Consider the following 23,721-nt stretch of genomic DNA (forward strand, 5'->3'; position numbering starts at 1 on the left):
GTGCCTGTGCTTTCTGTGTTCTAGTCAGAGATTCTATTATTATAGCAATAAATTCAAGTCTATTCCCTACTTTCTCTTATCAGATTCAGAGTATCTGCTCATATGTTGAGGTCTGTGATCCATTATGAGTTGAATTTCATGCAGAGTGAAACATATGGATTCATTTGAATTCTCCTAAACGCAGCTATGTAGTTTAAATAGTGCCATTTGTTGAAGAAGCTGTCTTTTTTCCAGCATGTATTTTTAGCTTCTTTGTTAAAGATCAAGTGTCCACAATACTTGTGTCTAGGCCTTCAATTCAATTATGTTGTTCAATGTCTCTGTTTTTATGCCAGTGCCCTGATGATTTTATTACTATAGCTCTGTAATAATACTTGAAATTTCTGGCTCCATGTTCTGCCTTGCCACTGGGGTATGTGAACACCACTTGGGCAGACTAAACACAGAGGCACTAGGCTAAGAACATAGCCTAAGATGGCAGTCCCAGCCTGCTGGGAACTGAGAGGAGCCCAGAACAAGGGGGCCCACAGGCTGGCAATGAGCCCAGAGTAGAGGGTTCCCAAATTCCTGGACACCCAGAGGCCTCTGGGAACTGGAAGGAGTTGAGAATGAAGAGCCCAGAGCCATGGGAGAGGGAATCTGGCTTATCTCATGGGTGAGTGTCCTGTCCAGACTGCAGAGGGACCTTCTGCAAGAGACTTAGGCAGCAAGGCTCTCTATGACAAAGGCTTCCCCCAACATGATTTGTGGATTCTTGATGAGACAGACAGTCCTTGCTTGTCCAAACTATTTATTCACAGTGAAGAATAGATACATACCACTTACTCAGGGTAGACCAGAGGTTAAATATCATTTGCAGGAAGGAATGTCCAGAAAGGGAAGCTTATTTGCTAAACCCCCATAGCCTGCCCATCTAGATACCTCATTAGCATGGCGAACTCTGCTCTGTGCTACATTTCTAGTAGCCATCATCCTCATGTGGGATGTCTTGGTTACATGCTCTAGGACAAGGATCGGGAAGGGAGTAGATGAAACACCTATTTTTCTCAGATACAAGAATTACCAGGGTTTCTGAATCCACTCAACCTTCCAAGATTTTGTCTGGTGACACAGTTCCACTCGCCCCACAGAAATCTGGGATGGTGATGCCTTCAGTCAGTCTTTTTTATTCAGGGTTATTTTAGCTATCTGGTTTATTATTATTATTATTATTATTATTATTATTATTATTATTATTATTCAAGATGGGAAGTTTAAGGTCAGCTTGGACAACTTAATGAGAATTTGTCTTTAAATAAACTCTAAAGACTGGGGATATCTTTTAAGTGGGAGAGTACTTGTGTCATATACTCAAGACTCTAGGTTCAGTTGGTGCTGCTACAGAACATGCCACTTTGGTGGGTAATCACAATCATATGAATGTGCTGTGGCTTTGAGAATTTGGTAAGCAACTTCCTTCTGTCCTATGACAGCAAGAGCACCTTGATAATTTAATTAATTTGTGCTCTCAGCTCCACATTTTATGGATTTGAGTTTGGGGAGTCAGTTTGGGAGTTATATAGCAAGGTTTTACTTGCACCTGCCGTTACTAACAGTAGTTTGTGAATCATGAAGTTATTTAAATATTAGTTTATTTTAAACCTAGCAATGACTCAAATGAATTTTATGTTGTGATTTTAGTTTTTAGAATAACAAGTTTTAAAATTATTGTAGCTAAGTGAATAAGCATGCTGAATAATTGTAATTAAAGTTCTATGCATCCAGGCCTAGTTGAAAACATCCAGTCATTGAGAGTAGAGAAACCACTTATAACTTTTGAAGACAGAAATCTTGTTTACAACAAAAAAATGAATTAAAATGTTTAATTCTTCATAAAACATGGGACTAGGGCAGTAAGGAAACACACTTCATATCATTTTTATATGTATTAATGGAATTCCATAGGTATCTATTTTATCATAAATCCTATGAATCACTTAATTTTACTGTTATTCTAGTCTCATTAAGTAGATGAGTTCATAAGAAGGTCATTTAAGCTGCCATTCAACACAAACAAAAGCAACCATGAGAATATTTTGAAAAAGATGTTAGAAATGTGAAATTTATGAAATACCACATATTAATGTTCTCTAATTTTAAATATTATTTTTGAGATGTTATATACAACCAGAAAATTTTAAAGAATATTAAATGGAATGCAACTTTGTTTTCTTATGAATGAGCAAGAAAAACAGGATAGAAATTTTCAGTGGCTGCGAAATTGTCAGTCCCATAATGTGTCCCTAAGATGCAGATACTGTCCACACCTGTGTTCAGAGGTTATATTGTTCTGCTTACAGCTATGAATTATGCATGCTTTGAATATATGAGCTGTTTAGAAAAAAACATTTCTCTTTCTAATTCCTTGGTTATGTAATGTTCTCTAGGTATGCAAGGAAAGAAATTGGTTGATTTAAGGTATCTTCTTTTTTCTTGTCATTCCTTCCTATGTTGGGTATTTACATCATTATCTTTACTTTTGTAGAGTGTGTCCCTGTAACTTTTATTTTTTCCTTCAAAGGTTGGTCACTATTTTAAGTTATAGAAATACTTCTCTGATTTTCTTTTCTTGCTTCATTCAGATATCTTTCTCTATTCTGAAGGTTAACTTTCACCCTTTTATTGGGCCAAAACCAAAATACTCCTCATCTTACGTTTCTATTGCTTTGATAAGTACCATGAGCAAAAGAAACTTTGTGAAGAATTGTTTTATATCAACTTAAAACTTATGGTCAATAAAAAAGGGAAGTCAGAGCAAAACTCAGGCAGGTACCTAGAGTCAGGAATTGAAGCAAAGGCCATGGAAGAATGCTATTTACTGATTGGCAATCCAAGCTTATGTTCTACTACCTTTCTCATACCTCCCAGGACCACCAGAAAAAAAGGCAGTACCATCTCCTAGTGAGCTGGGGTCTCTCACACCAAAGAATGTCCCAACAGAAACAATCTGATTTAAGAATTTATCAACTGAGGTAACTCTTTCCAGATGAGGCTAGCTTACATCAAATTGACAAAAAGTTAATCAGGAAACCTCAATTTTGTGCTTAGGTTGACTGCTAGAGTTGTTGACCAAAGAAACTTTCCATTGCAGATAACTAAGTTCAAGAGATGTGATATGGAGCATGTTGACTAAAAAAACAGTGCCTAGGCTGGAAAAGTGGCTCATAATTAAAATCACTTGCTATGTATCATGAGGACCTGAGTTTGGATTCTAGGACAAACCAGATGTAGTATGTGAAGCATCCACAACCCCATCTCTGTGACAAGTAGCAGCAGGGAGCTCACTGGGGCATTCTGGCTATCAGAATATCCTGAAAAACATGAGCTGCACATTCTGAGAACTTGCCTCAAAGAAATGAGGCAGAAAGTGATAGAAGAAGACACCCAACACGTTTTTGGGGTCCCCAAGATTGCACAAGTGCACATATACCAGGAATATATACACATACACTAAAGACAAAGAGGTAACTCAATAGGCAAAGTGTTAACTGTGCAAGGATGAGAACCTTAGTTTAGATAGTGCCAATATTTAAAAAGCCAGATAATGGCAGCACTTGCTTGTAACTCCAGTACTGCAGGGAGGTCATGGAGATAAGATCACTCAGTAGCTGACTGGACAGCTAGTGCAGCTAAAATGCCAAGCCTCAGGTTCACTGAGACTCTTAAGAAAAGTATGGTGGATGGAGATTAATAGAAAAAATATCTGACATAAAATGCTAACCACTGCACACACACACAAATAGACCAACTTATAAATGCAACATACACACACACACACACACACACACAAAATTAAGTGGAAAAAAGACAAACCACTGCTGTTACAAAAAAGAAAATTCAAGTAATCAAATGCAGAATTGTGGATCCCAGTCTTGACAGATAGTTGCAACAATATAGATACAATTCCAGAACCAAAGACTCAAGGATCATTGTGAAACACATAACAGAAATCTACATAAACAGAAAGTTCGCTGTGATGTTGTTTCCTAGAATATAAGAGAAGCTAAACCCACAAAGTCTCACCAACATGGATTCCTAAGCATAACCAAAAGAAAGAAAGCACCAAAAGAAATACTAATGTGGAAGCTGGGAAGCTCTCTACAGGCACCAATTCTAGACCAAGAAGTACAAGTAACTGAGGAAAGCTGAGAGCAGGTGAGAGATTTCTTCTTTGGAGAAATCTTCACCAAATGGCCAGCCTGAAAAACATACATACCAATACCATTTTACAAACAATTTATATATTTATAAATATAGATCTGTAGATAAATAGATTAGATAGGTGATAGATAGATAGATAGATAGATAGATAGATAGATAGATAGATAGATAGATAGATAGACTAACAATTAAAGAAAACAGCCATGAATTTGAAAAAGCATAGACTGTGGTACATGAGAGGGTGTACGAGAAGGAAAATGTCATCCAAGGTCATACAACTAGCACTTCAAAGCCACTAAACATTGTATATTCGACTGATGTATGCAGGTATATGTAGTTAGTGGGACTTATTAACAGTGACTGGTTGTGGAGGACAGATTGTTTTGGTTTGTTTTGGTTTGTTTTGGTTTAGATTTCAGATTGGATTAAGGAAATGAGGTTACATATTTAAGCACATTAACTTTGAAAAATCTTATTTTCTACCTGAGACAACATAGAAATCAATGGTAAAAATGATTCCTACATTTCAAAAAGTGAACAAATATGCATTATTTACCATAAAAAGGAATAAGTTTCATGACAGAACAGACAAATTGGTGCATACTATAAAGAAATGATTTGTTTTATTGATATCTAGTTTCCTGAGTTCTTCATTTATTTTAGATATTAGCCCTCTATCAGAGGTAGAGTTGGTAAAAATCTTTTCCCACTCTCTAGGGTGTTGTTTTGTCCAAATGACAGTGTCCTTTGACATAAAGAAGCTTTCCAGTTTCAGAAGGTTCCATTTATTGTTTGTGGATCTGTGCTCATAAGTGTTCTTTTCCAAAAGTCTGTCTTCTGGCAAAACGTTTAAAGCTATTCCCCATTTTTGTCTCTATCAGGTTCATATATCTGTCTTTATGTTAAGGTCTTTCATCTATTTGTAGTTGAGTTTTGTGCAAGGCGATCAGAATGAGTGTATTTAGATTATTATTCTTCTACATGCAGCCTTTCAGTTTGTGCAGCATCATTTGCTAGAGATGCTGTCTTTTTATCCCCAGTATGCCTAACCCCTTTAGTAAATATCAGGTATCTACAGGTGTGTGAATGTAAGTCAGGGGTTTCAATTTAATTCCAATGATCTTTGTGGCAATACCATGCTCTTTTATTACTATCGCTCTGTAGTATAATTTGCAATTGAAAATGGTGAGACCTCCAGCAATTCTTTTCTTATTCAGGGTTACTTTAGCTATCCTGTGTGTGTGTGTGTGTGTGTGTGTGTGTGTGTGTGTGTGTGTGTGTGTGTGTGTGAAGTAGAGAGAGAGAGAGACAGAGAGAGAGACAGAGAGAGAGAGAGAGATGGGGGTGAAGGAGAACATTCATAGAGGCAGGGGAGATGGGATTAGGGTTTTGAGGAGGTTAGCCATTTTCAGTATATTAATCCTACCTATCTATGAACATGGGCAATCTTTCCATCTTCTGATATCTTCTTCAATTTCTTTCTTCAAAGTCCTAAAGGTCTTATTATACAATTCCTTCACTTACTTTGTTAGAGTTACCCCAAGACATTTTATGTTTTTGAGGCTATCATGAAAGGTGTTGTTGCATTAATTATTTTCTCGATACATTTGTCATTTGTATATAGGAAGGATACAGATTTTTGTGTATTAATTTTATAACGTGCTAGTTTATTGAAAGTGTTGATCAATTATAGAAGATTCTCAATGGAAATTTCAAGGTCACTTAGAAACATATTACCTGCCAATAAACTTTCACTGCTTCCCTTCAAATTTGTAGCCCCTTGATCTCTCTTCAGTTGTCTTATTGTTCTAGCCAAGACTTCAAGTACTGTAGGGAATAGTTATTAAAGACTGGACAATTTTGTCTTGTTCCTGTTTAGTGGAATTGGTTTTGTTTCTTTCTCCATTTCAGTTGATGTTGGCTACAAGCTTGCTTAAAATTGTCTTTATTATTGCCTTTATTATTTATTGTTTATTATTTTGAGCTATGTCCCTTGTATGCTTATTCTTTTCAAGTCTTTTATCATGAAGGGGTGTTGGATTTTGTCAAAGAGCTTTTCTGAATCTAATCAGATAATCCTTTGGGTTTTTTTTTCTTTCAGTTTGTTTATATGGTAGATTATATTTATTTTCATATATTGAACCATCCCTGCATCTCTGGGATGAAGCCTACATGATCATGGTGAATGATCTTTCTGATATGTTCTGAGATTCTGTTTGCAACTATCTTGTTGATAATGTTTGCATTTATGTTCATAAGGGCAATTGGTCCTGAATTTTTTCTTTATTAGGTCTTTACATAGTATAGATGTCAGGGTAACTGTGGTATCATAAAACAAATTGAGCCATGTTCCTTCGGTTTCTATTTCATGGAACTAATTAAGGAGTATTGTCATTATCTCTTCTTTGAAAATGTGGTGGAATTCTACACTGAGTCTATCTGACCCTGGGCTTATTCTGGTTTTGACCACTTTAATGACTGCTTCTATTTCATCAGGGGTTACAGGTCTCTTTAAGTTGCTTATTTCATTTTTATTTAACTTTGATAAGTGATATGAATCAATAAAATTATCCATTTTTATATTTTCCATTGTGTTGGAGTACAGGCTTTTAAAGTATGCCCTTATGATTTTCTGGGTTCCCTCTGTGTCTGTTGTTGTATCTATAGCTTGCTATCTCTTCTGTTTGGGTGTGAGTTCTTTTTGTTCTAGACATTCCAGGTGTGCTTTTAACTTACTAGTATAATATCTCTTCAATGTCTTTATGTGGGCACTTAGTGCTAAGAACTTGCCTCTTAGAACTTTCTTCATTGTGTTCCATAAATTTGGCATGGTGTTTTCATTTTTATTCAATTCTAGAAAGTCTTTAATTTCTTTATTAATTTTCATCTGGATCCATTTATCATCTATTAATTAGTTGTTCAGTTTCCATGAGTTTGTAAGCTTTCTATTGGTTCTATTGTTGTTGACACCCTGCTTTAATCTGCAGTGTACAGACAGGATACCAAGTGTTACTTTTCTTCTGTCTGTTGAAACTTACTTTGTTTCTGAATATGTGGTCAATTTTAAAGAAAGATTTATGAGGTGCTAAGAAGCTATTTTTCTGTGTTTGGATGAAATGCTCTGTAAATATCTGTTAAAGTATCATTTGCTTTATGTCAGGTAGCTTTAGCATTCCTCTGGTTTTTATATGAATGAACTCTCTATTGTTGATAATGTGGTACTGAAGTCTCCCACTATCAATGTCAATACATGATTCAAGCTGTATTAGTGCTTCTTTTATAATCGTGGGTGCCTTTTTGCCTGGTGCATTCATGTTAAGAATTGATATTTCCTCTTGGTGTATTTTTCCTTTGATGAGTGTGTACTTTCATTCCCTATATAGATAGCTCTGGTTAGTTTAATTTTTAATTCTATTTTTACAGATATTAAAGTGACTATAGCAGCTTGTTTCTTGGGTCCATTTGCTTGGAATACCTTTCACCCCTTTACCTTGATGTTACAGTGTGTTGCAGCAAAATGTGCAGCAAAAGAATGCATCCTGTTTTCACATATATTCTATTAATTTGTATCTTTTTGCTTGAGAATCAAGACTATTGATGCTGAAAGATATCAATGAGCAGAGTATTTTGATTCATGCTACTTTCTTGTGGTATACTATTCTTGTGTTAGTATACTATTGGTGGTGGTGGTGTTGTGTGTGTGTGTGTGTGTGTGCGTGTGTGTTGTGTGTGTGTGTGTATTACTTGTTTTGATTTGCTGGTCTGAGATTATTTATTCCTTTTGTTTTCTTGGGTGTGGTTAACCTCTTTAAATAAGTTTTCTTTCTACTGCCTTCTGTAGATCTGGATTTCTATGTAGGTGTTGCTTAAATTTGGTTTTATTGTGGAATATCATTGTTTTAATCTACTATGATGCAATGTTTTGCTCAGTATAGTAGTCTGGCTGGCATATATAGTCTTTAGAGTTTGTAGAACATCTGTCCAAGTCCTTATTGAGAATTAATTTATTCTGATATGTCTGCCTTTATATGTTACTTGCTGCTTTTAACTTTTTTTGTTTGTTCTGTACATTTAGTGTTTTGATTATTATGGGCTAAGAGAAATTTCTTTTCTGGTTCATTCTATTTGTTGTTCTGTATACTTCTTTTACTTTGATAGGCATAACCTTCTTTGGGTTAGGAAAATTTTCTCCTATAATTTTGTTGAAAATATTTTCTCTACTTTTATTATTTGTAGATTTAGCCTTCTCATAGTAGATTTCCAGATTTCCTTGATACCTTGTGCCAGGAAAATTATATATATAATTTTCTTTGACCAAGTTATTTATTTATTCTAACTTGAATAAATAACAAGAACCTCTATAACAACTGAGGTTCTTTCTTCCATCTCTTATATTTTGTTGTTGAGGCTTGCCTCAGAAGTTCTTGATTGAGTTCCATTTTTTTTCTTTTCCAAATTTCCTTCAATTTGGATTTTTTTCATTGATTCTATTTCCACCTTCATAATCTATTCATTTCCTGTTTTACTCTTTTACAAACTTCCACTGTTTGTTTCTTTAAGGGGATTTATTCATTTCCTCTTTAAAGACCTCTATTATATTCCTAAAGGTTATTTTAAGGGCTATGTTGTATACTTCAGCTATGTTCCCAACAGTCATGGCTTATTGAGGCAAGGTTGCTGAGATCTAGTGGAGATATCTTGCTTTAGCTATTATTGATTGTATTTTTCTGCTGATATCTAGGCACCTTGGATCATGATTATTCTAATTCTCAGTGCTGATCTCTGGTCTTCCTATTTTGGGTGGGTGTTTTTTCCTTGGTTTCTGATGCCCTCTCTGGTTCTTAGGAGAGGATGGTTGCTCTGTGTTTTTTGGCAGGGAATTTTTCTAGGATCCTGCTAGGTGTGGCCACTGGAGTTTCTATGTTAAATGTGTTTCTAAGCATTAGGAGCAGGGACTTAGGAATTGGGCTGAGCTCAAAGGGGGAATCTTAGAAAAAAAGGAAAGCAGAATGTTTCACCAGTATCTGATTAGTCTCCTGGGAAGGAAGAGAGAGAATGCAGAGAGAACATAGTAGGTAGTCTTTATGAATATGGGTATGAAACTGAAGATTGGGTTTGGAGGATAGGAGGGAGAATGAAGTTCTGAGGCTCATCTACCTTAGCTTGCCTTCCTGCCTCTCTGTCAGGCTTGGATGATGGGTTCCCTGAATATGCCTGCTGAAGTTGGGGGATAGGTAGGATGAGTAGTGAGAAAGATTGGAGGAGATCTAACTGATCCCCTCAATATGGGGACAAAGAGAAAGGAGAACCTTAAGGTGCAATAGATACTCCAGGATGGCACTGTTCTCAGAAAATATCTGGTAAAGCCAATTTAAAAGAAGAAACAATGTATTTTGACTCAGAATTGGAGATGCGTTAGTTCACTGTCATTCATCTCTGTATTTTGTGCCTATGATGAGGTAGCATGAGAATTCTTATAAGTATGAAGCTGCTCAACTCACAGCCTCTGGCAAGGGTAGGGGTAGGATCCCAATATCCTCTTTAAAGGCATGTCCTTGGTGATATAATTTTCTGACATTTGGCCCTACTTTGCAGATACTATAGCACATATCAGCAAGACTGATACCTAGAGAACTTCTAACAAACTTGTACTTAGAAAACCTGTCAGATCCAAATCAGCTTCAGTCAAGAATAGTATATAACTTAAGAGGACAAATAGTTTCTGACTGCTGGATATCCACATGGCCCCCCAAAATTTCCCAGTTTGCTTAGATCTTTGTAGGAGACTATGATTAACTCTGCATAAAATGCAGCTAAGAGCTATGAGTTCTCTGTTCTCCCTCCTTTGGTATCATCTGTAAGCAAGAAGTCAAACATCTAAGATGGTATGCCAACAACATATAAGCAGTCTAGATCTTCAGTCTTCTTTGGAAAGCAACATGTCTGGATAGCCACCAGACCTCAAGAGCCTATGTGGTTTTGTTGCTTCATTGTTTGTTTCTTTATTTTAGAAACATGTGGCTTATCTAGATGAACAAGTACATTTCTGGATTAGTCAGATTACACTAGGGGTTTTTCCATGGGAACACATTAACTCTTAAATCCAAGTGGCTTAAGTTCAGTCTAAAAGGGCTAAAAACTGAACTGACCTCCTGGTACATAGGTACTCCTAACTCTGCTTTTGCATTAACCCTGAGACTTGTTTTCACTAAGGTGCCTAAAGTGACAATGTAGCTTATCCCCGTCTGAGACTTAGAGGATTGTGATCATTTCTGATATTGTATTGTAAGCTACTCATGTATAAAAGGTCTGACCTGCCTGCTTCAAAGAGAAGCCTTGTGGAGATGGCTAGAAAATGAAACTCCACATGGAAAAGATAGGTCCTTATAGACATCAGACATGAATAATAAGCCATGTTTTGTTCAATCCTAGTCAAGCTTCCTCAGGACACCAAGCAGAAGTATAGTCTGATTACAATAATGTGAAATGCCCTGAGAGCAACAGAACATTTCAGATGAGCCCAGACAATCGGGGATTTGTGAAGATAACAATGAATTGCTTTAAACTACTCTTTTTGAACAGTGTTATGGCTTGGATATGATATGAGCATGTCTTCCCAAAGGCACGTGTGTTGGAGTCTTGGTCCCAGATATGATGATATTGAGTGAGAGGAGGCTTAACCTTTAGGCTAGAGACACTGAACATGGAAATTAAGTAATTTGAAATGCTACTTCAAAAGCAGTTTATATAGTTCACAAAGATCTCATGCTAGTTTCCTACAGAGTGTTACCATAGCACCTGGCACCTCCCTGCATTGCCTCTCCCATATGAATATGTTCCCCTCTCGCATGTCATCAACATATCCTACCATCTATAGTGAGGTCCTCACCAGAACTGAGCACCTGTTGGCATCTTACCCTGGATCCTCAGAATTATAATCCCCTTTGCTTTAATATTTTGTTATAGCAACAGAAAATAGATTAAAATAGTTTATCAACAAAAGGTTCATGAACCACAATACATCTATGGTATGGATAAATTAATATTAGTCTCCACAAAGGTGTTTATGGAACAACATGGATACAGGTGCCACCATCTTGCATTTCCATTTCAATCTCCATTTGTTCAATGGGGTGAAACAGAGTTGGAAACATTTAATGTCCTGTATGCAGCCCCAAACCTCCATTCCTTTGTCATGGGTTTATAGCAAAGCAGATACATTATGGTGGATCTGTATCATCATGATACCATAAATTTATGCCTTAGCAATGAAATGCCTTGCTTCCTATAGTAGTATATCAAGATTTATATATCACCCAACTTGTTTTCTAAAATTCCTAAATAGTGATGTGCAGCACTGATTCACATATTTCACCAGCCAGCTACACAAATCTCCCAGTTCTTCATTCTGTGACACCATATTGGTATTTGAAATTGGCCATGGTAGAAATATTTATGCTACAGCAAGTTGGAATTTTCTTCCTCTGGAGATCCAACTTTTAAACATTTACCACAATACCACTAGCTATACACAATCCAAGCTATATGCTATTTTAAAGTTGTTCCTGTTACTGGTGTTCTTGGGCTGGGCTGCTTTCCAGCTTCTTAGTCTCTTACTCAAGAATAAAATAAAAATATATACTGGAGACAAAATAGCAAGAGCACTTTATTTAAAGCAAAGCAATAGAACAGGGCAGATTCACTCTCAAGAATGATACAGCTCATATGAGTAGATGCACTCAATGGCCCCGGGCCTTGGGGTTTATGTTTATTAGATCTATAGGGGAAAATATTTATTTATTTATCTATATATTTATCATTTATTTATTTATTTGTGTGTGTGTGTGTGTGTGTGTGCGTGTGCGTGTGTGTGTGAATGTGGGTGGGAATGTACATGCATCCATACCTCAACATCTTTGCAGTGGTAAGAGAACAGTTTTCAGGACTCAGTAAGTTCCTTCCATGTTGGTTCCAGGTATTGAACTCAGGTTTTTAGGCTTGCCCTTGTCCCCTTAGCCATTGGGCCCCAATTCCACATTCTGATTATCAGATTGTAACATAACCTCATTTCTACTATGCATGACCTTTCCTATAATGTATTTTATTTCATTCATATGCCAGCCCAATTATACATGGGCATAGTATCGTAAGGATATAATATCTTATTGATCATGCACTCAAAACCAACTCATCCTCTTGACTGTGAACATCACAACTTCTTCAAGTTGCTGCCGTTTGAATCCCATAATGATGGGCCAATGCAGAACTCTTAGTGAAAATAAGATCTTTCTCCCCTAAGTTGCTTTTGATAACATATCTTATGAAAGCAACAGAAAACTTAGGCAAAGAATGCCTTATTTTATTGTGCAGTGCAGGCATATTTGCAGGATAATGCATGGTAGAAGTTATTCCAAGTGCATTGCCATTTCTGTGTATAGAAACTACAGACAAATTTGAAAATCTACCAATGAGGAACATACTATTTTTCCTTGCATTTAGGAGCAAAGACTAATCACATGAATTGGAGTCATGAGCAAAACTTGAGTCATTAATTAGTCATTTAATAATGGCAATTTGAACTAGGCATGATAGCATATTTCAGCATATAGAAGACTGAGAAAGGAGGATCATTCTGAGTGTGGGGCCTGCCTAGACTACATAGACTGCAGGTGAATCTGCTGAGAGTGAGACCGTGTCTCAATAATAAAATAAAAAAAATAAATAAAAGTCAATTTGGCAAAGTGTGGTGCCTCACACCTGTTATCTCATAAATCAGGAGACTGAGTCAGAAAGATTTACGCAAGTTCAAAACCAACCTGAGCTACAGAGTGAGACTGCCTCAAACAATTTAAAAATGGGAACTTATACTTCTCAACACAATTAAAATGGATGTATTTCAATAGTCAGATGTGAGATGCACATTTCTATTAATAGTTATAAAAACCCTGTAGTGAAGTACACAAAGGACCTGTTTCCTCTCAGTACTAACAAGAACTCCACATCTCTAGTAATTATGTAGGTAATGATGGTAATTTAGGTGCTGATTTATTCTTGAATTGAGTCACCATTTCTTTTTCTTTTTTTCTTTATTAACTTGAGTATTTCTTATTTACATTTCTATTGTTATTCCCTTTCCCGATTTCCGGGCCAACATCCTCCTAACCCCTCCCCCCCCCCCCCCCCCTCTCTTTTGGTGTTTCCCTCCCCCTCCTCCCCCCCTTACCCCCCCCCCCCCCCCACTCCCCTTCACTCGCGGTTCCGTCTTTGCAGGAACAAGCGCTTTCCCTTTCACTGGTGCTCTTACTAGGCTATTCATTGCTACCTATTCAGTTGGAGCCCAGGGTCAGTCCATGTATAGTCTTTGGGTAGTGGCTTAGTCCCTGGAAGCTCTGGTTGGTAGGCATTGTTGTTCATATGAGTCACCATTTTTAAGGACTTAAGAGGTTTTGCTTGTTTTTTACTTGGTTTTTTTGTTGTTTTTTTTGTTTGTTTGTTTGTTTGTTTTTTGTGGTGATTTGAACTGAACATAGGTCCTCTCAAATGCTAGGCAAGGTGCTCTACCACTGAGCAATATTCTCAGGTTCCTTGGGGTTTGTAAAACTATGTCATCAGTTTACAATTTGGAAAAAAATAGGGCCATATATGCTAAGGATTTATATTTTAGCATTTTTATTTGAAATCTCTATACTGACTTGCTAGGCATGGTGGCACGTGTTTTTAATTCTAGCATTCCCAAGAGGCAGGTAGATGTTTATTAGAGCAACAACAACAAAAGACTGTCTCTATGTTATCAGCCTTCATAGCAAATTTTGTTAATTGTGCTATAATAACTCCCTCTTGTCTGGGAAGCAGACAAGTCAGTGAGCAGTGTCCAATTCCCTTCACATATCCTAATAAGTTCCCATGATGGTCTATCCTGCTTCGAAAGGAAAGGAAAAGGAGGGGAGGGAAAGGTGAAAGAGAAGGATGGGCAAATAGAAGAGAAAGTGAGGGAGACAGGAAAAAGGGAGTGAGAGAGTGAATCCAGAAATGTTAAGAACGGGAGGAGAGACTCTAAAAGCACATACTTAGCTTTAGTTCAGAGGAATGAGGGAAAATCTACTGCAGCTGCTGACAGTGGTTTCTAGAATTAAGTGTAGGGAGTTTAGAATTTACTAACCAGTTGAAGAAAATAAAAGGCTAATGCCCTTTCTTTTAAGTCTTTCAGAAATAGTCACTCCAGCTTCTGCCTGTCCTAGGTCATCACCTCTTCCTCTCCAAATTTCCACTGTTTCCTCACAACCTAAAGAAAAGTCATCAATAAGGTTAAAGTTCTATTTCTGACTCTGAAGTGATACAATTTAAATAGCACCTTGGAGTAGAATAAGTCGATCCATCTCTCAGTTGTATCTGCTGCACAGCTTTGGAATATTCGAAGCCCTGAAAAAAATCTAGATTATCTATTAAGAGAATGAGAACCATCTAGAATGGAAAATCTCATTTACCAGGCAAGAAAGGACACATGACATATGAACATAAGTTGTCTGGAAAGCTTTGGAACAAACAGTATAGGATTGAATTTGGTTCACACCAAATTGCTAGGCAAAAATAAAGACAGGACTATTTCTCATCCATAGAGACCAGTCATCTTAAAATTCTTGCTTGCTAGGCTGCTGGACAGCTGGCTCAGCAGTTAAGATCACTGTCTGCTCTTCGAGAGGAACAGGATTTGATCCTTAGCACCCTCATGGTGGTTTACAACTGTCCATAACTCCAGTTCCAGAGGATCAATGATCTCTTTCAGTTTCAAAGGATAACAAGAATGCACATAGTACACAGACATACATATAGGCAAAACATCTGTACGAATATAAATAAGTAAATAAGTAGGCTGCTTATTAATTTGAACTCAATGAGATTATCTACAAATAAGTGTGGGGTCTGTTGTTCTGTACAAAAGAAGAAGAGAAAGAAACTGTAGCAGGGCCCCAGACCTTAGCACAACTGACTCTGTGATGGAAGTGCTTACTCTTCAGGCACTCAGCATGTAGACAGCATGGAAATGGAAAAAGAAGAACCTAGCCTATCAAAATCCACAGTTCTGGGAACATCTCTAAATGTACTAACCTTGCTTTTTTGCTTCTGTATTTCTGCTTCTGAATAACCTCTCTTTTTGACTGAAATATGTCAATGTAAAACATGCCTTTCGTACGTAAAAGCTCACCTTAAGAAAGGCTCTGGACTAGACTGGGATCCTGAACATCCTCCAGTAGAGTTGCTGCCCAGCTAATAAAGACTTGCTGTTGTCTTAAACCCATTTATGAGCGGTCTTCTCTAGTGAAGACCCCATAACATAAATATTAGATCAGTGACATCATTAATAATTTTCTGGGAACTCAAATGAGTTCTATTGTTAGGAAATAATCACATGGTGATTAAGGTTCTTTTGTTTATAAGTACTAGCAATTATAGCTTCTAAATATGATTACCTAATAACCATTCTAGCCACACAATCTTATAATGCGATGTTGACACTTTTCACAGAGAAATGGGGTCTCCTTGAACCTAGGTCAATTCCATAATTCATAATTCTATTAATAGGATAAAATGCAAATGACAGACACAAGCTAAGACTAGGACCCCAAAGGCAATGAGGCTTCTGCCTTGCCCATCTTTGTGGGACTTGTGACTTTGGAGCCCCATGACTCTCTTTAATGGTTCCTTTACTCTGGAGTTACCATAAAGCAGAGAACAAAGATATCTCAAGAGAATCTCATATAGCCATTTCCTCTGCATTCCAGCCCCTCGAGTTGTGAAGTTCTGATTCTTCTAGCTATAATAGTCTAGTGTATTGGTTGGCTTTTTCAACTTTACACAAATCTAGACATATCTGAGAAATTGCCTCCATTGGCCAATGGGCAACTAATAGGGTATATTTGTGATTAATGATTAATGTGAGAGGGTCCAGCTCACTGGAGGCAGTGTCACCTTTGGGCAGGTTGTCGTAGAGTATAAAAGTGAAGTGAGATGCCCAACAAAGAACAAGTGAAAAAGAAGTACAGCTTCACGTTCTCTACTTCAGTTTCTGACTCCAGGTTCTGGCCTTGACTTTCTGCCTTGAATTCCTTGGATAATGGACTGTGGTTTGGAAGTGTAGGAGGCAGGTCTGATGCTAGGGTCCTATTCCCCAATTAGTTCTTGATCTGTCAGTAAAAAGAGCCAGGAGCCAATTACTGGGGAGAAGGTACAGGCAGGACTTCTGGATCCTAGGAGGAAAAAGGCAGACTCAAGGAAGGAGAAGAGGAGTTTCTGCCATGCTTTAGAGGGAGAACAAGCCATCAACCTTTCGAGATCTCAAAATGGAGTGGCCACAAAGGCTGATCCTAGGGGTAGAGGAAGTTGGGGATTTTAGCAACTGAAGTTTAGGGTAGGTGGGAGAGACTGAGATAAAAAAAATTGATAAGGGCATGACTTTCCAGGCAGGAAATAGCAGCACCCAGCAATTGTTCCAGTAAGCAAGTTGTAAAGGAACAAACTCTCTCTCTCTCTCTCTCTCTCTCTCTCTCTCTCTCTCTCTCTCTCTCTGTGTGTGTGTGTGTGTGTGTGTGTGTGTGTGTGTGTGTGTGTGTGTGTGTGTGTGTGTGTATTTTATCCAAGGATTCAAAGGAAGCTGGGTAGGGGCTGGAAGCTCAGCCATTTCCCGGAGCAAAGGTGGGTGGAGAAAAAGGGAAATTGGGTGGGGGCTGGTACCATAAACGCTTTCCTGGAGCAAAGGCAGGTAAAGCATAAAACTACATGCAACATGGAAGTAAAAGCCAAATCAACCTTTTTCTACTCACTTTGCTTTTGGTCATGGTATTTATTCACAGCAATAGAAATCCTAACTAATACACCTAAGAACCAGACATGTGTGAGCAAGATTTCAAGATTTCAGATGATTTTAATATCCCATGCCCCTTCAAGGTGTTGCATAAGAAAAGGAAATCAAAGTGGACACCAGCTGTTCATGTTGGTTGCAGATCTGCAGGCTGGTAACTACTGTTCCTGTTTTAAGCCACTCAGTTTTAGTTGATTTATCACATAGCATATCACTGTTACAGTCAATAAGAGAAGCTCATTAAAATAACATTTTCAAAATAGAAGCAAAAGTTAGACTAACAAGGTTTAAGGGCAGCTGATTAAACCCAAGAAGCAGGGGAAATCCTAATAGATTGAACAAGGGTAACTTGGGAAACTAGCAGAATCCCTGTCATTGCTTGGTTTCAATGTCTTCAATGTCCTCTCTTTCTTGCCATGTTTTTATTTTTTAACTCTGGTTTCTTGATTCATGGATCTCATCTGCCTGTTAACATAATGTCTTCCCTCCCTCCTTTCCTCTCTCCCTCTTTCTTTCCTTCCTTCCTTCCTTCCTCCTCTCCTTCTCTTTGCAGTCTCTATGTGACCTAATTAATACACAGCTCTTGACATTGTATACCCTGAGTTTAATAAGGATGGCTATTCTAACACCTAACAAAATAGATTTTAAAATAGAGCTAGTCAGAAGAAACAGGACCCTTCATACTGATTCAGAGAATAATCCACATTCTACTTTGCTTTGCATTACTGTACCAAAGTCCATTATGACCAAACACAACTTGTGGGGTTAGAGTTTATTTTGCTTAGATGTCCCAGTCACAGTTTATCACTGAGGGAAGTTAGATAGAAAGTTAGGATAGAAGCTAAAGGCAGAAACTTGAGGTAGAAACTGAAGCAGAGACCATGGAGGAAAGCTGCTTACTGACTTGCTGTATTTAGCTTGTTCAGCTTGCTTTCTTATATAGCCTGTGCAGGAGTGGCATAAAGCACAGTGTGCTGTGCCTTCCTAAAACAATCATTAATCCAGGAAGTGCCCTATAAACTTGCATACAGCAATCTGATGGAGGCATTTTCTCAATTTATTGTCCTCTTCTAAGATAATCTTAATTTATATCAAGTTGAAAGTCACGATGACAATTGACCCCTTGTCAATTTGAAATATAATTTCATTAATATTCAATAATTTATACATCCTTTTTATCCTCTGTATCTCATATTAATATCAATATCACAATAGAAACATAGTAAAACTTTAAAAGTTCAGTCTATTTAAAATATCCCATGTCTTTCTAAAAATCCAAATGACATTTAAAAATCCAAAGTCTATTAAAAGTTATATTCTTCATATTGAAGAAGAGTCAGGGCACGGTCACAATTAAATCAAAACAAAAATCAAAGTCCAACACTTATAAATCTCAGAATCAGATCTCTGGGACTTAAGATGCTCTAGACATCAAAGTGCCAGGGCAATTCCCTTTCTCCGTACCTGCCATCCAAAGCATGGGCACTCTTCTGGTAGGTTTAGGTCAGCTCCACTCCATACCTCTTCTCTCCTACGGGTCATCCAACAGTCCTAGAATCTCCAATACACTGGCATCTCCTCAGGCTGCACTTTCACAAAAGCCTTCTTAGGTTTTCTTGAGGAAAAAAAACACCCTCAGCTTTCCCCCATGTCCCCTTCATTACAGAGGTCTCCATTGCAACTAAGACTATACCTTCACAAATAGTGTCTCTTCACCTCTCACTGTGCCAAAGTTTAGCTGATCTCCATGACCTTTTTATGCCTTTAAAACCAATGCCTCATAGGAGATTCTTACATATTACCGAGTCCAGGTTCCAGAATAAAATTCAGTCTTGGCTCCTTGAGGCCAAGCTTCTGTGTTCTGAGCCTGAAGAAACACCCCCAGAAATTTTTATCCCAGTGATCCTGGAATCTTAATTACTGTTCATTTCTCAAGTTCAGCTGGCTAGCATCAATTGTCTAAATAAAGATTTCTCTGTTGTTGTAAAATATAAAAAAAAAATTTAAAAAGTATGTTTGTCTTTTACCTTGCTGGGTCCAGTACCTCAGTGTCCCAAGATATCTGCTGGATATCTTAATTCTCAGTCAGCAAAGCATCTCACCCACTCTGCTCCATCCACTGCCTCTCTCTGAGCCTGGCAGCAATCTCTCTACCTATCTAGTTCCCAAGGCAGGTTTCCCAACTCAGTGGTGGCCCAAAGCAGCTGTCCCACACTCCATTACACTTAAATCTACACATGAAAGAACACACAACACAATAACCTTTGACCCAATTGATAAGATATAATTGCCCACCTAAACGTAAAAAGCCCAATACACATCCATCCTTTAAAAAACATTTGTAACAAGCTTCTGTAAGGCAAAATACACTATTGTTAGAACAAAACGGCAACCAACAGACTGGGAAAGGTCTTTACCAATCCTACAACTGATAGAGGGCTTATATCCAAAATATACAAAGAACTCAAGAAGTTAGACTGCAGGGAGACAAATAACCCTATTAAAAAATGGGGTTCGGCATTCCTGCCCTTGACAGTGGCTGTGTCGAGTTTGTGTGCAGTGTTCCCTCCAGGAGGCAGAGACTGTTACAATAACCAAGGAGAGTGACAGTACCTGAAACTTCTGGCTATTGTATAAGATCAGAGAATCCGTCTTCTCCAACATGTCAGGTAAGAAAGTGCTCATTGTCTATGCACACCAAGAACCCAAGTCCTTCAATGGGTCCATGAAGCAAGTGGCTGTCGAAGAACTGAGCAAGAGGGTCCATGAAGCAAGTATGTCTGATTTATACACCATGAACTTCGAGCCAAGGGCCACAAGAAACGATGTCACTGGTGCCCTCTCTAATCCTGAAGTCTTCAAATATGGGGTAGAAGCCTATGAAGCCTACAAGAAGAAAGCTCTGACCAGTGACATACTTGAAGAGCAGAGAAAGGTGCAAGAAGCTGATCTAGTGATATTTCAGTTTCCACTATACTGGTTCAGCGTTCCAGCAATCCTAAAAGGCTGGATGGATAGGGTGCTGTGCCAAGGGTTTGCCCTCGATGTCCCAGGCTTTTATGACTCTGGTTTTCTCAAGGATAAACTAGCCCTCCTTTCCTTAACCACGGGAGGTACAGCAGAGATGTACACAAAAGCTGGGGTCAATGGAGATTTCCGGTACTTCCTGTGGCCACTTCAGCATGGTACATTGCACTTCTGTGGATTTAAAGTCCTTGCCCCACAGATCAGTTTTGGTCCTGAAGTTTCATCAGAACAAAAAAGAAAAGTGATGCTGTCATCATGGGTCCAGCGGCTGAAGAGCATCTGGAAGGAAGAACCCATCCACTGCACACGCTCTTGGTACTTCCAAGGATAACATTTTATGCTCTGGGTACAGCTGACAAGCCACATAGTGAGAGACCTAAAGCACGGCAAAGAGAAGGTGGTGATGTATCCTGAGATGTATTTAACAGTGCCCACCAATGAGTGTCTTCAGTTTCATTCAACTACATCAGATATTTTGAAAATAAGCTTGTTGCACTGTATTAGTTCTGCCCGGATATTCACTCAGTTTTCTGTTCTTTAATGTTCCTCTAAAATTTCTCTTGCAACTTTTGTAGCATAATTTTCTGAACATGTTTCACTCAGTTTCCTGTTAGAGTAATCATCTTCAAATGACTTCTATCTGCAGTTTCTTTATATTCCTTTCTACTTTATATTCCTTTCCATTCCTTTCCTCCCCTTCAGAAGCATCTTCAGACCCTTATTCATTTATTAAAATATTTAGTGTATACATGAAAAAAAAACTAAAAAAAAAAAATGGGGTTCATAGCTAAACCAAGAACTCACAGCTGAGGAATGCCGAATGGCTGAGAAACACCTAAAGAAATGTTCAACATCTTTAGTCATAAGGAAATGCAAATCAAAACAACCCTGAGATTTCACCTCACACCAGTGAGAATGGCTAAGATCAAAAACTCAGGTGACAGCAAATGCTGGCGAGGATGTGGAGAAAGAGGAACACTCCTCCATTGTTGGTGGGATTGCAGACTGGTACAACCATTCTGGAAATCAGTCTGGAGGTTCCTCAGAAAATTGGATATTGAACTACCTGAGGACCCAGCTATACCTCTCTTGGACATATACCCAAAAGATGCTCCAACATATAACAAAGACACATGCTCTACTATGTTCATAGTAGCTTTATTTATAATAGCCAGAAGCTGGAAAGAACCCAGATGCCCTTCAACAGAGGAATGGATACAGAAAATGTGGTACATCTACACAATGGAGTACTACTCAGTTATCAAAAACAATGACTTTATGAAATTCATAGGCAAATGGATGGAACTGGAAAATATCATCCTGAGTGAGGTAACCCAATCACAGAAAAACACACATGGTGTGCACTCATTGATAAATGGATATTAGCCCAAGTGCTCAAATTATCCTAAATGCACAGAACACATGAAACTCTAGAAGGATGACCAAGATGCAGATAATTCACTCCTTCTTTAAAAGGGGAGCAAGAATACCCTTAGGAGGTGATAGGGAGGCAAAGTTTAGAACAGAGACTGAAGGTACATCCATTCAGAGCCTGCCCCACATGTGGCCCATACACATACAGCCACCAAACTAAATAAGATGAATGAAGCAAAGAAGTGCAGGCTGACAGGAAACAAATGTAGATCTCTCCTGAGAGAAACAGCAAAAATATGGCAAATACATAGGCAAATGCCAGCAGCAAACCACTGAGCTGAGAATGGGACCCCCCGTTGAAGGAATCAGAGAAAGGACTGAAAGAGCTGAAGGGGCTTGAGACCCCATGTGAACAACAATGCCAACCAACCAGAGCTTCCAGGGACTAAGCCACTACCCAAAGACTGTACATGGACTGACCCTGGGCTCCAACTGCATAGGTAGCAATGAATAGCCCAGTAAGGGCAACAGTGGAAGGGGAAGCCCTTGATCCTGCCAAGGCTGGAGCCTCCAGTGAATGGGATTGTTGGGGGGAGGGTGGTAATGGGGGGAGGATGGGGAGGGGAACACCCATATAGAAAGGGAGGTGGAGGGGTTAGGGGGGATGTTGGCCTGGAAACTGGGAAAGGGAATAATATTTGAAATGTAAATACCCAATTTAATAAAGATGGAAAAACAAAAAAAACAAAAAATATATTTGTAACAACCTGTAAAGGCACAGCGTGGAATCTTAATGTCACCTGTCATGGCTTCTCACCCTCTCCCTACTGTCTCTACCCCTCTGTTCCTGTCTACTACTCTTCCTTCAAACTTCTCTCCCACCCATCCTTCCTTCTCCTCCAATGACAGGCCTCCTTCTATCCTGTACCTGCCCCTCAGCTGTATCTTACAAATTCAATGGGGAGAAGGTTCTGGTGAAGTCACCTGATTCCTGAGTAAGTAACTAGGTAGCTGTCCTTGGGGCAGTGGAATTAGCATCAAAATACAGATAACTCCAGGGCAAACCACAACAGACTTCACATTGGGGGTGCTTCAGTTGTTTCAGTTGATTATTTAGCTCCATATTTCCAGACATGACAGATTATTGATTCCAAACATCACATGAGCTGCCTTGATAGAGTCTTTAAGTGTCTCCTGAACTTCTCTGTTAAACTTTACAAGCCAGGCCTTTATCTTTTACATGGCTCTTTGCATTACCTTCCAAGGTGCCACAACAGCTCATTAAGCTCTCCACTCAACTACTTTTATGATAAGAGCTCTAGAGATGGCACTAGTTAGTGTCTATCTCAAAGGACCCAAGTTCAGTTTCCAGCATCCATGTGGTTCAGCACCTCCTGTAATTCCAGGTGAAAGAGATTTGTTATCTTTCTCTTACCTCATAGTCTCTTAGGTACTCACAGACATATGACATGCATTCACATAAACACACACACACACACACACACACACACACACACAGACAGACAGATAGAGATCTGTAAAAAGAAAGAAAGAAAGAAAGAAAGAAAGAAAGAAAGAAAGAAAGAAAGAAAGAAAGAAAGAGAAGGAAGGAAAAGAAGAAAGAAAGAGAAAGAAAGAAAGAAAGAAAGAAAGAAAGAAAGAAAGAAAGAAAAGAAAGAAAGAAAGAAAGAAAGAAAGAAAGAAAGAAAAGAAAGAAAGAAACCAATCAATCAATCAACCAGAGCAGGGGAACAGGATGGAATGGCTCAGTAGTTAATTGCATACTGTTCTTGTGGAGGACCCATGTTTGATTCTGAGCCCCTATACTGGATTGATCACAGCCACTGACAACTACAACTCTACAGAATCTGATGCCACTGTGCACACCTGTACTCATGTACACACACAAACTCAGAGATAATGTATATATACAAAATTCAAACTATTACAAATAAATCTTTAAAAAAAAAAAAAGGAATCAGGAACTGGAAAGTTGGCTCAGTGGTCAAGAACACTTGCTGCTTTTGCATAAGACCTGGATCCAGTTCCCACCGGGAGCCACACAGCAGTTCACAACTCCACTTCCAGCATATCCAATCTTTTTTCTGGCCACAATGAGCACAAGGCACATTCATGGTGCATGTACATATATGCAGGCAACACACACACTAAAAATAACATAAATGAATGCAAAAATAAAATTATCACACTGCTTCTGCATTTCACTTTCTGGTCTATTTCAATGTGGCATGCTAACTGCCACC

At 38.4% G+C, this 23,721-nt stretch overlaps 1 protein-coding gene across 1 annotated transcript; it reads left to right on the forward strand.

Moving 5' to 3' along the window:
- The first annotated feature begins 19,578 nt into the window (after positions 1-19,578).
- On the forward strand, positions 19,579-20,830 carry LOC116888277 (ribosyldihydronicotinamide dehydrogenase [quinone]-like). Its single transcript, XM_032889553.1, has one exon. It carries the CDS (start codon positions 19,719-19,721, stop codon positions 20,412-20,414), a length of 696 nt encoding a protein of 231 aa, XP_032745444.1. The 5' UTR covers positions 19,579-19,718; the 3' UTR covers positions 20,415-20,830.
- Positions 20,831-23,721: the final 2,891 nt, after the last annotated feature.

Source organism: Rattus rattus, chromosome 1 (assembly GCF_011064425.1).
Source record: "Rattus rattus isolate New Zealand chromosome 1, Rrattus_CSIRO_v1, whole genome shotgun sequence".
Taxonomy (NCBI): Eukaryota; Metazoa; Chordata; class Mammalia; order Rodentia; family Muridae; genus Rattus; species Rattus rattus.

Bases quoted from the DNA above. Each gene is read 5' to 3' on its own strand.
- LOC116888277 (XM_032889553.1), top strand. From the start codon at position 19,719: ATGTCAGGTAAGAAAGTGCTCATTGTCTATGCACACCAAGAACCCAAG.